Below are 18,389 nucleotides of genomic sequence, written 5' to 3'. Positions count from 1 at the left end.
GACTACCAACGGTACATTGCAACCTTACGTGATTGCATTCAATGGATGATTGTAATAAATGCATGTAAGAATATAAGATAAAAGCAAATTTAACTACCTCATGTATACCGCATTTAGTAAATTCACCACAGTCCTTTGGCTCGACGGCGTCTGTACACGATAGGCACAACTGCTCCGCTACAGATAATAACTAATAATTAATTGCCTTGTAGATTAATTTAAACCCATACATATATAGAAAACACTGTAATTAAAGTTATGAAAACGCATAGACCATAAATATAGTAAACACTGTTATGAGAACGCACTTGTGTATAAATACATTTGTATATTTCCGCCCCTTTCTGAAATAATGCTCGGAGGGGCACATGGGTCCTTCCTCCACCATCAAAAGCTGGAAAGTCGCATTTGTCTGTGCGACATTAAACAAAATACATCCGTGTGGTGTATGGATGTTTAATGATCTTCTTATTGTAAACAGTATCAAATATCACACAAACTTAGAAACAAAAACAACAACAACGACAATAACAAAAATCAGCAGCAACCCTGATCCCATATAAGAAGAAGTAAAGACAGAAACTTTTGTCATAATAGTAGGACTTTCTACTTGTTCATGCTAAACTTATTTCATACAAATCTGAACTATATGATAAATGTAGGAATCAAACCTAAATGAGAAAATGATCATTAGGCATCGAAGGAAAATAAGTCCGAGGTTGAGGATTAGTTATAAACAAACTTTACCTTGCGTTCTATATAGTAAGGAGCCAATGACGAAAGCAAAGACGAAACAAACTGAAATTAAATTCATTTATCTTAATATAATAGATAAATTGAAAGCACACTACAACGTTTCATATTATTTTTCATGAAACTCTTATCTATAAAAAATTGTCAGATCCATTTATAAATAATACACAATCAAACTCCTAATTCTATTTCACATTTTATACCTCGCATGTCTTTAGTCCAAAGTATTATCCGCTTTTATTTCAAAACTTATACTATAGAAAATCCTACATTAAGAAAGGTTAATTGTGTTTGACATTAGTCCTTATCTAAAGGTGAAACAATTACAAGTGTGTAGGTGAATGAATCTAGCAAACACATTACCATATAACTGATAATAAAGTAATAACGTACTGCACTTTATACATTTACATCACAATTGTACTCTGTGGCTAGATTTCATGTAAGTTGCCTACCTAAATCCTAATACTTCCAATATTTCTGTGACATTGTTTGAAAAACGAAAACAAAATTGCAAAGGAGATGTGGTTTAAAGAGTTTTCTAATTTTATCTCTGATGGCCATGTTTTTGACAAATTGCAACCTGAACACACTTTTTAGAAAATTACCCCATGGATTATAAGTAGTTAATTATTTCAAAACTGGTCATGTGTCATTGCTATTGGTAGTTATGTTATGAATCGGTATGATACCAATGGATCATTTATATATTAACATGATTAAGAGTAACAAATTTTAACTTGCATTGATTTCCCACGCGCACAGAACGTATGCTTTCCACAACTATTCCAAATTTTTGTAGCCGAACAAGTACATGCAGTTTTGTAGTGGCCATGATCACCTCTATCATACCATATTAAGAAGCGTGGTATAATTGGTTTCGATAACCAGTAATTACAAGTACATGCAGTTTTATAGTGGCCATGATCACCTCTATCATACCATATTAAGAAGCTTGGTATAATTGGTTTCGATAACCAGTAATTACAAGTACATGCAGTTTTGTAGTGGCCATGATCACCTCTATCATACCATATTAAGAAGCTTGGTATAATTGGTTTCGATAACCAGTAATTACAAGTACATGCAGTTTTGTAGTGGCCATGATCACCTCTATCATACCATATTAAGAAGCTTGGTATAATTGGTTTCGATAACCAGTAATTACAAGTACATGCAGTTTTATAGTGGCCATGATCACCTCTATCATACCATATTAAGAAGCTTGGTATAATTGGTTTCGATAACCAGTAATTACAAGTACATGCAGTTTTATAGTGGCCATGATCACCTCTATCATACCATATTAAGAAGCGTGGTATAATTGGTTTCGATAACCAGTAATTACAAGTACATGCAGTTTTGTAGTGGCCATGATCACCTCTATCATACCATATTAAGAAGCGTGGTATAATTGGTTTCGATAACCAGTAATTACAAGTACATGCAGTTTTATAGTGGCCATGATCACCTCTATCATACCATATTAAGAAGCGTGGTATAATTGGTTTCGATAACCAGTAATTACAAGTACATGCAGTTTTGTAGTGGCCATGATCACCTCTATCATACCATATTAAGAAGCTTGGTATAATTGGTTTCGATAACCAGTAATTACAAGTACATGCAGTTTTATAGTGGCCATGATCACCTCTATCATACCATATTAAGAAGCTTGGTATAATTGGTTTCGATAACCAGTAATTACAAGTACATGCAGTTTTGTAGTGGCCATGATCACCTCTATCATACCATATTAAGAAGCGTGGTATAATTGGTTTCGATAACCAGTAATTATCATATGATAGCATCCAAATCGCTTGCACCAAATTACATTTATCACTTGACATTCTTTGAAATTTGTAAAAGTAGAGAAATGCGGATAAATTTGCTGACTTACAAGAATTTTGCTAGGCGATTGGCACATTTAAATGTTTCAATATCAAAGTGTACGTTGTTGCATTTGTAAATTTTGCTATTGTTGCTTTACTCTGTTCATTGTATAAATTTGTCTTATATAACATAGACGTCATAAGTTGGTTTCCAAAATTAGAATTTCGTTCTGTAAATTAAACGAAATATTTTATCTTTGTCTGGAATTTTTTTTAATATACCACTTACTCTTATCAGTGGAGACGAAATACATTGACACCTGACATTTGTATCAGTTACAGTGAAATCATTAATATTCGTAAGGGACTAATTTTAGTAGGGTTTATAGTTGTTTAATTCCATAGAATTAAATCCAAACGAAATTAAATTAGTTTACAATATTAATTAGCGTACTTTACGCATTTGTACATTCTGTATTACACACAGTTAGCTTGGTTTTCTGAGGCTCTCTGTCCAAACAGACGGAAAATCTCCCTCGGGTGATGGATATTGATCACATTTTCGGCGTTATGATAAAATAACTTGCAAGTGCAAATGCACCAGGACAAGATTTAAACCACGAGATAAATAGTCAACAAATTACATGGCTCATAGATGCAAAGGAGGCAATCAATGCAAGACGCAAGACGCAAGACGAAGTAGATATGTAACAGACATAATATGTTTTCATATAAAAAGAACAAAATACTCACGGTGCCAAAAGTCCACACAGTTTGATAGCACAGCCAACAAATATGTTGGATCCTGTTAACGTGATTACTAATTTTTATGTGGTATTTGCATAAATCCGGGTTCGCACTATTAATGGAAAAAGCAGACGATAAAAGGCGCTGTAACAAACATATGTTCATACATCCGGTTTTAAAGCCACTTTTAAAAATCTGAAACTTGAAAGCGTTAGATCCATGAATTTATTATATAAAACATCATTATAATGTTAGAGCCTTAGATCGGTCACAAATGAACACCTCAAAATTCCTAGATCAAAAACAGCATTATATGATATGTCATTCTCAGTTATGAGCTCCCTTACGAAATCAGAAATGGTGAAACTCGAAGTCAATTTGAAAACATCTTAAACTGTATTTTTTTAAATGAAACCATGTTACCATGTAACCATGTAACCAGTCTCTCTTTTATTCTTTTGATCTTTCATAGTCCCCTAAACCTAATTTACATGTTTTCCATATTTGCTTTTATAGGCTCCATGGGTATTGTAAAGTGTAGTATTTTTTAAATAATAAATAATGACAGCATTAACCATGGGATTTGAACCTCTATATGTAGTCCGTCTCAGTGGTCGTACCATATAAAATTTAGCAACGAAATTCAGCAATAGGGGTAAGATAGTCTCAGGGAGGAAGTGTGCTTTTATGGCTTTTCGTTTCATGATTTTCTGCATTCAATAAATCTGGTATTATAATATTAATGTAATAATTTCTCTGACCACCACCATCCATAAATTCATTCATTGGTGTAAATTTTGCATTCTTCCCATTCATGAGTTCTCAGACATTATAAGTTCCATGAAAAGTTATCTGCCTTTATAAAAATATTTTCACACATTTTCATTCGATTGGTTCTTACTGGCATTGCTTTCGTCTTATTCTCTATTTATCTTTTTAGTTGTGCTTAATTCATATGACAATTTTGAGCACACTTTTATTATCTATTTTTTGTTCTTGTTGTTGAAGTTTCACATTTAATATGATGTTTTGTTATGTTTTTTTTTCTTCTCTCTCTGTTATTACACGTGTTTAATTTCATGCAGACATGTTAACAATAATCTCAAATAATGTTAGTTTAAGCAAACTTCGAACAACTGGCTCCAGCTCAGCAAAATATCAGCGGTAAGTTTCATACTTTAACCATTGATGAATACGGAGCCTGACTTAGAAATGAATAATTATTATAAGAAGTTGGTACATATACCTACAAAAGTTACGACTAGAACACCAGATATTAACATGTAATGTTTTGGTCTCTTTGCATACCGAAATTTTCTAAATCCTCTTATTTTATGACTAATCGCTTTTTGCAACCTAACATTTGAGATCGTTGGAATGAATATACATATTTTGGTATTTATTTGATTCAACAAAATGTCGCAACTGATCACATGCGCGTTTTATTTTTTTAGTTTTTTATTGTTTTTTTTGTTTGTTGTTTTCTTTTTTTATTGGTGAAACGAACAGGAACCAGCTGCCTGCTATGCAAGGACGCATGTCGCTAACGTACAGGATCTTAGTATACTATAAAAGAACGATCGTGGCTTCACAAAGCCATCACCAGCTGAAATCTTAGACCAGCACATTGTTTAGTGTTCAAGTGGAAATAAAGGTGAGTAAGTAAAACTCATTTGTACTTTAAAACATCGATTGTATATTTATATTTACTACCATTTATTTCTATGATACTTCACAGGCATGTTAAAAAATAAACAAATTGATTATATTTAAGCATGTCATGAATAATGAAAATCAGAAATTGAAAATAATAATTACAAATATAAAATGATATTCAAAGTAAATTAACGCCTGTGACTTGATATATCTAAGGACAGCTTTTGATTTTGCCATGATAGTTAAAATTAAAAAATCACTCCGCCTTTTTTTTTTTAGATAAACGCTAATTTGATGAAAGATATGGATTTTTGTGACTTTTTAAAAATCGGATCCGGTAATAAAATGAATAGATTTGCGCAAATACATGACGTTATTTCTTCACATTTTGAAACTTGAATAGAACTACCATAGTATTGTTCTTGCGGTGTGGTAAAAAAGTAAAAAATAAAAAAGAATTCGGCGAAAAATCGAGTGTTTGGTTTGATTTGTTACTATAGTTTTGTAAAAAGAACAAAATGATCGTATAATCATTACTTATAACTTGAGTATGATAATTGACATTCTAACAAGAATTTCAAATAATTCGTGAATAAAGTATCCAAACCGAATCATAAACATACACTGAAACTTCATTACAGCCAATCATCTCATAGATAAACTGAAACGCTCTAGAATGCGCAGAATTTACGTAGCTCTAAATAACTACTTTTTAGGCTTAGATTTAAATCTAAATATTGTAAGAATGTTGAATTATTTGTAACTCATACTAAACAAAAGTTTCATTATGACGAAATGCCTATTCGCATATTAACTAAATGCTTGCTAGAAATATGAAAGTCACAAAATGACACAAAATTAGCTGATAATTTGCTAAATGTGCTGATTAAATCAGTGAATATTCCTCTACTGTATTCTTTGTTGTCTATTATTTGTTTGAAGTTCGAAACAGCCTGTACTCGTGCTTTGTTGTCTATGGTTTGTTTGAAGTTCGAACCAGTCTATACTCGTGCTTTTTGTCTTTTATTAGTCTGAGGTTTTTATATCCTGAACGCGTTTACATCTCCAGTCTCCTTTATAGGTTACTAACCGTTCCAAGGCGGCGCGTTTTCAACTTGTTTTTTTTTTGTCAGTTTTGATGTTACATATATTGTCTTGTTTGTTGTATTTTTTTTATCCTCCTCCCCCATCGATCCCTTGCACTTACGTGCCTTTCTTATTTGTTTGAAGTTCAAAACAGCCTATACTCGTGCTTTGTTGTCTGTTTTTATTGAAGTTAGAAACAGCCTATACTCGTGCTTAAAAAAACTGTTTTACGTGTGTTTAAGCACATAGCTCTCCTTAACGTTACTTCGATATCAGTTTCGAAAATAAATATAAAACTTTGAGTACCCAAAATAGCATGTAGATCCATGTTTAACTTCAGGAAATGTGTCAAATTAATCCTTAAGAACGTGGTAGTTTGAAATTTCTATCTTCGCCTATGTGCTTTGAGATTGAAAAAAGTCGGCATTCAACATATCTGTTCCCTTTAAGCAAACAAAAATGATTTTAGGATGGAAAGTTTAGCTCGGAGAACGGATTTTCAACACAGCTGATATCCTATGCCGCACTGGATTGATTGCAGACAGGAAATCGTGAAATAAAAACTTAATCATTCGTTCCGTTTTCACTCATGGATGATTTCAACATTAAACATCAGAAGTTATACGTAACGTGTTTATATTTATTTTGTAATCAAATATTCACAATATATTTCGGCTGAACGTCAAAAAGTGTTGCGGTTTTGAAGTGATTCAGTGTTTGTAGTACACAAATGATAATATTATTGAGAAAGACATGAGCCATGCATTACAAGTTTAAAAGGTGTTGCTTCGTAACTGGGATTGCAGTTGATTGTATTATTAACCCAAAACACAATTGTTGAAAGCCAGGAAATCACACTTTATTTAAAATAACACAATGCTTCTACGACAGCAAACGTGTAGCAGGACATGTTATACAGATATGTAGCACACAATGGTTTAAAATTATCAAGTGTGAACATTTCCAAACATGTTTAGATTTTGTAATGAAATATGATTTAAAGCCATTTTTTTCTGCAATGTTTAGCCATAATATTAGCACTATTTCTTTCTTAGTCGGATCGACCGTGGCCTTAAAGTGAATTCTTATACTTTTCTATGCACATCTTTCTGCGCAGCCGACACTGTCGGTGGAAAATTAAATTATAACTCTAATAGCAAAGCAAATCTCACTCCTTAACCTTTAAATAATTATTTAAAACTTAAAAGAAATTAAAAGTTTGTTTATCACATGTTTGACGTCGCGGGAGTGTAATAAAGCCTTTAAATAAACACGATAATACACTAGTGTAATAAAGCTTTGACGTCGACGTCGTTTATAGTATTGGAAACGTTGGGCAAATTTACTAATTTATATAGTAAAGGAAAGTAGAATTTTTGATGTTTCGACAGGAAACACTAACATGTGATAAAAAGAATATTACATTTGTGACTTTCCATATTGAATTGAATTCAACTCGTTTAATAAATTCAATATGAAAAGACACTCATGTAATATCCTTTATTTATTCAATGGTTATGATCTTTTCATCAAAAGTAACAAAAAAAAAGAAGATAATTGCTGGGTTTTATTAGAAATTAAAGAAGCGTTCAGTTGCATTTTTAATAGATAAAATGGAATATGGACAGAAGGATTTTATATATTAAAAATGCATAATTCCCCTTGTATTGTCTAAATAACGTTTCTTTTATGTATAATAAAATCCAGCAATAAAGAGTTATCAATTTTCAAAATACACATACTTTATTATTTCTAAAAGCTATGTGCCTGAATGCATTTTTTTTATATTTTTGATTAAACAAAACAGCAATGATGAAATGTAATTGTTAAAAAATTTGATTATTAAAAATATGATAAAAACACTGTTGTATCTTATCACTTTGTTTATTTAGCCCTAATTCAATCAAGCTTTCTAAACTCGTTATAAAGGTGAGAACCGATTTGCTATAAAGGTGAGAAATGTCACCTGTAATTTATGTACTGCACAGTAGCTATACAGTAGCTTATTATGATAAACAGAAGCAAGTCTATCAATGGTCCAGGCTTGTGTATTGGCCATTACCACCAATACGCAGACCTTATCATTCCCATAGGCCACATACCAGGCATACCAGAATCAGTGTCTTTAAGTAAACATTTGTTGAAACATGTGACAGACAATCTTAAATCTGAGGAATCTTGAATAAAATAACACGTTTTATCAGTAATCAAATGTTGATACTGACTTATGTTGTACTGACATGTATCATGCCTGACATGTATCATGCTACTTGCCATGCTACTTGCCATTTGTGGCTGTGTTTTGACAACGCATTTTAGTACAAAGACAGTGCTGTTCATATAATGTTAGATAATTAACTTTGTACTGATAAGACAATATCTCCTTTCAGATCATATTTAATTATAGAAAGGAGTAAGAATTTTTAAAACCTTTTTTTTAACTTCTAGCAGATATAAACAATTTGGTCAGGTTCGCTCCATTTTTCGTCCGAACAGGTGTTTGTTCAAGCGGTCTTAACATACAGTTTAGCCTGGTGACCCATACATTATTGCCAATTTTAAAATACACATAAAATTATCTATACACAAGGAAAACAGGAAAAACATCTATGAAACATTTTTTTTTTCAAAATTCAAAAAATATTCTTTACTATGAATATTTTCATTGAAAAAAAGTTCACAAAAGTGAATATGAAACAATAGTTCTTTTTTCATTTGCACCCATTACTGTAATGATATAGTATTACAAATATGACTATGATATCAAATAAGTATATACTAAAATCTGTTAAAAAGAATAAATCTTATTGTGCTGTCTTGATGCATATTTTGAAAATTATGAAAATCTTGAAAAAACGCTAACAGTTTCAGCAACAGTGGGTGTGTGCAAAACAATTTTGTACAAAAAACAAGCCTGGTGACCCATTGTTTTTATTTGTTTATTGTTTTCAGCACAAATTTTCCTATCATATATGTGAATTTGAAAAAAATATCTATGAAAGGAAAAAAATCTGTAAGAATTCTTTTTAAAATCCCTTATAAAGGACCAACATTGACCACAGCTATGTTGGGCATGATACAAAAATGAATAATGTCGTTTAAGGATTAAATCCTACTTTTCGTGCGTGTATACGAGTATAAACTACATTGGGCTTTCTTGCAAATCATCCAAGAATGGTCGTCTTGCACATCCATGAACCGCGCTAGTGAGTCTTGAAGGATTTCCAATAAGGCCTAATGTGGTTTGTACCCGTATAAATTCACAACAATACCATTCAATTCTTATATTCATATTTTTTAAAGTATCTTTATTTACAGTATCTTGCTATAAAAATAAGTGGTTTTCTTTCCATAAGTGCCACAAAATCTAAAAATAGATGTCAGGATATCATTTTATTCAACATCTTAATAGAACAACCAAAAAGAACCTCCTAAACGTTTAGTTGTTATTTAACCTCCGAGGAAAATACAGTTCCTGTTTTTCATTTAAAATATATTCAAATCCCAGTGTTGTCGACTTTATTTTGATCTTTACTGTGAGAAAAGTAAGTTATAACTGTAATTTACTGTTCTTTTAAAAAACTTCGTGTCCAATTTTGAACTTTATTTTTTGAAAAAAAAAAAACAACGCTTTTTTTCATGTTTTTTTTTCTTTTTGTAAATGACGTACACTCACTCAGAAAGGACGCTCCTTGATTGTTTATACGAAAATCAACGCTTTTTTCTTTCCACACAAAATATATAGTGTATGTAAATATTAGAGGTGATATTAAGTAAAACACATAAACGACAATAAATATCCGATCGGCCAGTGGTTTAAATTATGCAAAACAGTGCTGATCAACTGATTTCATAGCTCACTGATGTTAGAGCCTTTCCCAGAGGAAACTTATTTTATATACACTATGTGTTATCTATCTCGAAAATAGGGTAAGTGCGATGTTTGCATGCCCTGAATGCGTTTACACCCCCCAGTTTCCATTATATAGGTTACTGACCGTTCCAAAGCGGTGCCCCTGTTTTCAACTTGTTTTGTGTCCGTTGCATATTTAATGCTACGTATATTGTGTTGTTTATTGTAGGGATTTCTTTTCTCCTACTCCATCGATCCCTTGCATTTCTCTTTTTACTGTTGGCGAGGTTAGGTGCCCACAATATTTTTAGCCACGGGCTATCTCTGGGCAGTGCCCTACTGCGCTGTTTTTTCCTGCATGTCTGTTTGTATGCTCTCTCTCCCCTCTCTCTCTCACTTTCCCTGTCTCTCTCTCTTCCCCCACCTCTCTCTCTCTCTTCCCCCCCCCACCTCTCTCTCTTCCCCCTCTCTCTCGCACCCCACCCATCTCTCTCTGTAGTAGGTCAATTCAACTATGTGTTATGTGTCTGTGTCCTATGAAAGGACGTTTCATCACATTGGTATTGGACCAGGTATAGTTTATCACATAGGTATTAGTATAGTTTATCAGTAAGACGAAAGAAATCTTCAGGAAACGATGATTTTGAAACACATATTAAGTTATTCAGCAAAGCGGATGCATATCAAACATTTCGCCGGAAACTATATGCGAAGATGGTCTGGCAATAACGTTAAACAAAATATATATGAAGTACGTTCTTTAGTTAATGTTGGATTCTCACATTTTTACTGCAACATAAGAACTATTCATTTATTTATCTCGAAAAACCACTTATTTATTGATACAGTGCCTGCAACATTACAGACAACAAATCAAAGTATTACCTCAGCAATCATATATCTTCTGCACATGCGCAGAAACATGTAATATTGTGTTTAGTTTTTATTGATATTGCTTTCAGGATAACATACCAATATTTATGATGATTTTCCTTGAGACAAAAAGTGTTGGTGACATCAAGCTTGGAGATTTGATTCAACTTCGAAGAATGAAAGGAATGTTCGCTCATTGGGCGGTCTATGTCGGTATATCAATTATGCTGTTATATTCCATTTAGTTTGAGCATACTACCCATTCCCCTGCTAAATTCCTGTAATGAACTTGTCCACCTTTCAATTTGGACAGTACCATTTACTTTTAAAGGGAGTGAATACCAAAAGACACTGACCTAATGTCGAACAGTGCAGATCATGATCAGACTGCACGGATGTGCAGGCTGATCTTTATCTGCACTGGTCGCAAAGGCAGGCTAAGTCGTGCCTAGCATGATAATTCTTTCTGTACAACACTGTCTAGTTCGTTTTGGATGCGAAGAGATTTATATTTGTAATTATAGTCTGGCTACCTACCAGATACACTTTTGTTTTTATTTTTTAACATCATGTTACTGAATTTCTGTTTTCTCACTTTACTATCTCAGCAAAACTTCTCTTTACTCTGATTATCTATGTTTTGAGAAGGAAACTTATGCAACATTTGAATGGTTCAATGAACAAAACATAGGGTATAAAGCAAGACTACTGTAATTATGAACTGTATTGTCACTTCGAATTGTTAAAGTATTTTGCTTCAGTAGATGATAAAATCTGTAAAAAGATAATTTGGAAACATAGAACGTAACCAAGCAATATAATAGCAGACTCGGTTTGATTGAGTCTGTTCATGAGAGGTAATGAAATGTGCAACACCTCTCATGCCCCCTAGCACCGGCTTAAGCGAAATACTGAACGGACTCCATGATCCCAAAGGACCAGAAAATATAGCAACGCTGAATCCAAGTACGGAGATACTTTTTACAGCCGCCACACGGCACTCAAAGTTACTGTTGTAATAGTTAATAAGATCTGTAAAAAATCCATTGGAAGCATAGAACGCAACCAAGCAAAATAATAGCAGGCTCGGTTTGCTTGAGCTGTTCATAAGAGATAATGAAGTGTGCAACACCTCTCATGTTCCCTAGCACCGGCTTCAGCGGAACTCTATTACACATCTTTTGAATGGACTCCATGATCCCAAAGGACAAGAAAATATAACACTGAATCCAAACTCTTACTTTAAACTATTTTGTTGTGGCTCCTACTAAAATATTTTGAAGAAGGAGTTTTATATCCGCCTTTTAGAGCGTTTTTGCTTTATCCTCAGATCTAGCTTGGAAAATATATTATTAATACACTAAGCCAAATCATGTTAAAACGATATTAAACTGAATTAAAATGTATTTGTTACAGACTGTTTCTATCGGCAGAAAATATCATTAAGATCTGGACGAAAATTATGTATGATTTTTATTCACACCAAGGTAACAAGCTGTAGTTGTCCAAAATGTTGTCAATGTTTTATTCTATATATTTTTTCAATTAGGTGACGGCGATGTGATTCATCTTGCCCCGCCATCATCTAAAATGGAACTGTGTTCTGTAATAGCGTCTAGCAGTGGTGTTATTACCATCAGTGGTGAGACAATCAGCAAGTTGATATTTGACGATTTCAAGGTGCGTAGGGACAAGTTAACAGTCGTGGCGAAGGGATCGGCAATTGTTGTGAACAATGAGTGCGACTCTGACCCTGGGATGACGTAATACCATATATAAGCACATATTATATATATACACTTTTTTTTTAAATTTAGACTCAATGTCTTTTTTTTTTATTTCGAGCAACATAACTCATGATTTAGTCCTATTATAGTTTCAGTAGTATGTTAAAAATTGTAATCTTATGGTGTCTGTGTGATTCTATGAAACACTGGAGATATTTATAAAGTAATACAGTGGTTGCGTGTCAGTGTATAAAAGTTGTGTTCTACGTAATCCAGGTAAGCACATCAGTTAATATAACAGGTACAGCTTCAGAAAAATCTGTGCACAAGTTGAAAACATCTATTGCTTTGGAAACACCGTCTCCTTAAAGACGCACAGTGTAAGGAGTTTCTACGTCTAATCTCTGGAATTAATAATTATTTCCTAAAACTTTGATCATTTCGTTAAGAAATACATGTCAAACATAGCGTATGCACTTACATTAAACGCTCTGACTGTGACTTGGCTTTAAAATTCTTCCGGTGGGTTTTTAACAATATTTTATACAAATCTTATTGCTTCATTTAAGCCCATTCCCAGGCGAGATAATAGTGAAGCGTGCGGAATCAATGCTTGGAACGAATAACTATAATCTCCTCAAATGGAACTGTGAACACTTTGCCACATGGTGTAGGTACGGTAAAGCAGTATGTAAACAGGTAAATGTCATCAGAATACAGAATTTAACTTTCTATACTTAGTGAGTCACAAAACAAAAACTGAGTATATTTTCAATTGCCATTAAATTTGTTTCATATATAATTATATATGTAGCAATGCTTCTAATACAAAGTTAATGAAAACGTTATGAAAAGCCAGTATGACGTATTAATTGCACAACGACTTTACGTTGAACGTCATCGAAGACTGTAGTAACTGTTAGACTGAGGAAAATACTATGTAAATAGCAATGTATCTCTTCATCACACATCTTCAATATGCCCATAAGATACCAAATTGAAACACTTGTTTACAATTTATGTCTTTTCTTGACGCAGCTGCCATTCGGTCAGGGCTTGTCAAACGATGCGTACTTGGTGAAGTTACCGGGTATCGAAGTCATTCCACCTTGTACACTTCCTGACGACATTGGTATTGTGGTTAAAGGTAACTTCTGTTTGTTAAAGTTGATGGCATTTACCATTTTCGATCCATGTTAACATGCATATTATAAAAAATACAAAATGATTATGTATAGGCATGCCATACAAAGAAAAATAATAAATAATAATGCAAAATATATAAAGACATTTACAACAAATTAAAGTCAATGCCGTGTCCTATCTAAGGAAAACATTCTATTTGATTTTGCAGGTCTAGTTAAAATTCTATAGCTCTCCACCTTTGTTTATTTTATAAATAATGTTTTTTTTTTAATAATGACACTTTATTGCAAAACACTTTATTGCAGATAGTTTTTATAAAATGAATATATTTGCACAAATAAATGATAAAATTTTCTATAAAACTTCAAATAGTACCATTATTATATTGTTCTTACAGTGGTGTGAAAATAAAAACTACTTTCAGCAAAAAAAAGAAAAAAAATCAACAACAAAAAAACAACAAGTGTATTGTTAGGAAAGTTTTTATATAGTCTTGTCATAGCTGATAACTTGTATTTTTCTTTCTTTTTCACATCTAACAATAAAATTAACAATAATTTAACATCTATTCAAGTAAGAATGTTATACTGAACCGCTTTAAAATTGCAACACTAATTTAGCTTTAAATAACAACTTTCTAGGCTGAGAATTAAATCTGAATTATTTCAAGAAAACCGCATTATTTGTAACTTTAACTTGGCAAAAATACCTATTCGCGTAACTGTATACTTATATTCAACAAGAGCACCGCCTTGCGGGTGCTGACTCTCATCTGTTTTTTTTTTTTTGTATAATAGAAATATTGTTCTACCCATTTTCTAAGTCTAAAAAGGGCCATCATTCTTGAAAAAAGCAGGATAGAGTTATGTTTATTGAAGTACAGCGTCCGCTTATGATGGTGAAAAACTGTTGCAAGTTTTAAAGCAATAGCTTTGATAGTTTATGAGAAAAGCTGACTTAAACATAATACTCACACCAAGAAAACTGATTTTCTAAGTCCAAAAGGGTTAATAATTATTGCAAAAAGCAGGATGGAGTTATGTTTCTTGATGTACAGGGTCAACTTATGATGGCGAACAAGTGTTGCAAGTTTCAAATCAATAGCTTTGATAGTTTAAAAGAAAAATTTGACCTAAGCGTAACACTTAACCGAGAAATCTGATATTTTCTAAGTCCAAAAGGGGCCATAAATCTTGCAAAAAGCAGGATGGAGTTATGTTTCTTGATGTACATGGTCAGCTTATGATGGTGAACAAATGTTGCAAGTTTCAAAGCAATAGCTTTGAAAGTTTAGGAGGAAAGCTGACCTAAACATAAAACCTATCCAAGAAAACTGATTTTCTAAGTTCAAAGGGGCAATAATTCTTACAAAAAGCAGGATGGAGTTATGTTTCTTGATGTACAGGGTCAGCTTATGATGGTGAACAAGTGTTGCAAGTTTCAAAGCAATAGCTTTGATATTATAGGAGAAAAGTTGACCTAAACATAAAACTTAACCAAGAAATCTGATATTTTCTAAGTACAAAAGGAGCCATAAATCTTGCAAAAAGCAGAATGGAGTTATGTTTCTTGCTGTAAATGTTTTTTTTTGTTGGGTTTAACGTCGCACCGACACAATTATAGATCATATGGCGACTTAAAGGGTCAGCTTCTGATGCTGAACAAGTGTTGCAAGTTTCAAAGCAATAGCTTTGATAGATTAGGAGAAACGCTTGCCTAAACATAAAACTTAACCAAGAAATCTGATACTATTACTTACCCCTTTTGTTTAGAAATATGATTTAGAGCCGTTTTTAAAACTGACAATTACTTCTATGGCAATCGTGATATGTACTTATGTTTTAAAGACAAATGATGTACTTTTTTTAACTAATCAGTAAAAAAATAGCAAAAGCTCGGACGATAAATATAATAACTTAAACAACAGTTAAAAAGCCTAAAACCGTAGAAGTACTAATATTGTAATCTCACCAGTTATATTTACCTGTACGGATGCATTTTGATCTGACAGGTACCGTGTTCTAAGTTTTAGTACTCGCGCCAAAGTTTCTTTTTATAGCATTTTTTGGCATAAACCACTCTTGCCCATGTGAGGGTTTGAAACATTTGAAACTCGTTCCCTGGTGTTTAGGCATAGGCGGCCAGATGTTCTAGTGGTAACACGCTTCAAGATGTCCATGGATCGAAATCCGTTTCAGACATTATTGTGCTTTCAAACAACTAAGACACCTGGGGTGCGTTTCATAAAGAATCTTAAGTCTGTTTTTACTCCTAAGTGCAAAGCTAGGTGAAAACTGCGTTTCAAGAAAAATCTTAATGCGCACTATGTGTGAAATTAAGACTAAAGTTAGGACTATTCCTATGTACAAGAAATACGAGTATTCCTTGAAACGCACATAAGTGCAATCTTATTCCAGTCCTAAGACTTAAGGATTCTTTATGAAACGCACCCCTGTTACTGTTACTTCTCAGGTTAAAGGTTTTCGCGTGTATAAGTGCTATACACTGTACACGATCAGTTAAAGAAGAAGTTCACTATTCAAGAAGAGCCGATATATCCTCTCTCTCTAATTATCTCTCTCTGTGCGTGCGTGTGTGAGTAAGTCCGTGCGTTCGTGCGTACGTGCGTGCGTGCGTGTGTGTGTTCTTTCTCCCGCTCTGTCGCTCTGGCAGGATCGTTCTGTGTCCGCACAGGCTAGCTTGAGTGACTGCTATTTATATATTTTTTGCATTGCACGTTTCTGAATAAATTCTGTTTTTGGTGTCTGTATATGTTCTATCTTAACATTTGATATATGCATTATAGAAAAGGCATCCGTTTCTCGAATTTTCTTTCGAATTTTCTTTAATTGTAAACCTAACTATGCATCCATGACAATTTTAGAAGTTTAACTTGTTCAGTGCATAGAACGGGTGCTGTAAATTATGGTTTAATGATAAACATACATTGCATCCTTTTTTCGTGGACGAATACAAAGTAGAGCTAAGCGAAATTTCTGAGATAAGGGAAATATAGCATTTTCATCAGAATTATTTGTAATATACGTCTTCGTAGTTTCAAGTTATCATTCAGATTTGATAAAGGTTCGACATAAAAAAGAAACGGAATATCGTAAGCTACAACTAGATGTATGTAACTTTACCAAATGAATAAATTAGCTGTGTATACAGAGTTACTTTCATCATAAAATATCAAGCAGTAACAGTTGACTGATTTAAAAAAGCCTTCTAAGACTTCTAGTTTTTAGTGGTACATTTATCCTTTGTTTAACTATACATGTATTGTGTACAATTTTAAACCTAAAACATAGTACTGTTGACAAATTAACTTTTTAATATCATGTTAAAAAACTACGAATATTTTGTAATTATTCATATATTCAGATATGAAATTTGAGTCTAGTATACCTTTAAAACGTTTATTAATGTTACAGCTATGGCATTTAGCTCCCGTTTGCGCCAGGACCTGAAATCTCTTGATGAAGGACAACCGATTAAATTTACAGCTGACCTGAACGAAGGAAAAGTCTACAGCAATCACACTGGAACTTTCACCGCCCCACTAGATGGACTGTATAGGCTTTCGTTCTCTGTCGCTCACAGAAACCCTGGAAAACCGATTTCCGTCTATCTGAAGATCAACGACATAGAAAATGTTGGTGCAACCACAGATAAAGCTGCTCCGGGACTATGTTCGCAAGCCAGCAACCACGCGGTCGTCAAAATGATGGCTGGAGATACCGCCCAAGTCGTTATCAGTAACCATGAGGCAGAAGACATAGCTGCAGCTGGTTTCACTTCATTTTCAGGCTTTCTCTTGCAAAATAATTAAAAAGAGAAAACGACAGAAAAAAAAAAAAGAATCAACCAATGAAAGTATGCTTTATCGACTTCGCTTGCTTATCATTATAGCCGGACGTTAATTCACTTGACTTTTTCACTAAATACAAAACGTGTGCAAGATAGACAAGGCTGTACGAAAAGTTAAGGAAAATCAGGTTTAACCAGTCTGAACGTGTTTAATGTTTCCCTTTTGGAGATTAGTTTATGAAAGTTAGATTTAACCAGTGTGAACATGTAATGTGTTTAAAAGCTAAGTTACCAACCTGTACATCTTAAATAGTTCTCTTTGGAAGACATGAACATCACAAATATTATTATTGAGAACGGTCAATTTCATTTATACCAGTGAACGATTTTTTTTTAAATTCTGAACGTTATTACATCAGAACGATTTATAAAAGCACTGCTTATCTTTTCTCTTTTCATATTGATATGAATCTCTTATGATTTTCTACTTTTGCTGCAATAAAATGAAAAAAAATCTCGTTTTTTGTCCTGTTTTATATGTGCGTTACTGATAACAGTATTGATAGCAATATAATTAAACCAATACAGAAGGGCATATATTTTATTTCATGTAAGCACCTATATACTAGGTTGCTGTAAAATGCATTTAACTACCGTATAACGGGTATTTTTACCTGCTGCTAATTTGTACTATTTTTTACGACCAAATCAAATTCGTAAATATTGGCATCGTATAAAGTCGCCGCATAAAGTCAAGTAAACTAGTGGACCTTGTGATTTTGTAAATTTTAAAATCTTATGAAATAAAATTATGTGTTTTTACTCCAAATCCATAAACTTTTACAGCAGTAAAAATAACCCGTTATATACGGTATATGTAGAGACTGTCGTGTGAAAACCAACACT

At 33.1% G+C, this 18,389-nt stretch overlaps 1 protein-coding gene across 1 annotated transcript in view; it reads left to right on the top strand.

The window, feature by feature from the left end:
- Positions 1-17,970, top strand: part of LOC128549514 (uncharacterized) — a 103,477-nt gene extending 85,507 nt beyond the window's left edge. Inside the window, exon 5 of the mRNA XM_053526287.1 lies at positions 17,108-17,970. Within this exon, the coding sequence (XP_053382262.1) occupies positions 17,108-17,505 (398 nt within the window). The 3' untranslated portion in view covers positions 17,506-17,970. The remainder of the gene's footprint in view (positions 1-17,107) is intronic.
- Positions 17,971-18,389: the final 419 nt, after the last annotated feature.

The sequence above is a fragment of the Mercenaria mercenaria genome, chromosome 16, assembly GCF_021730395.1.
Source record: "Mercenaria mercenaria strain notata chromosome 16, MADL_Memer_1, whole genome shotgun sequence".
Taxonomy (NCBI): Eukaryota; Metazoa; Mollusca; class Bivalvia; order Venerida; family Veneridae; genus Mercenaria; species Mercenaria mercenaria.
Note: the sequence above shows the minus strand (reverse complement) of the source record. Positions and strands in the feature narration are given on the sequence as shown.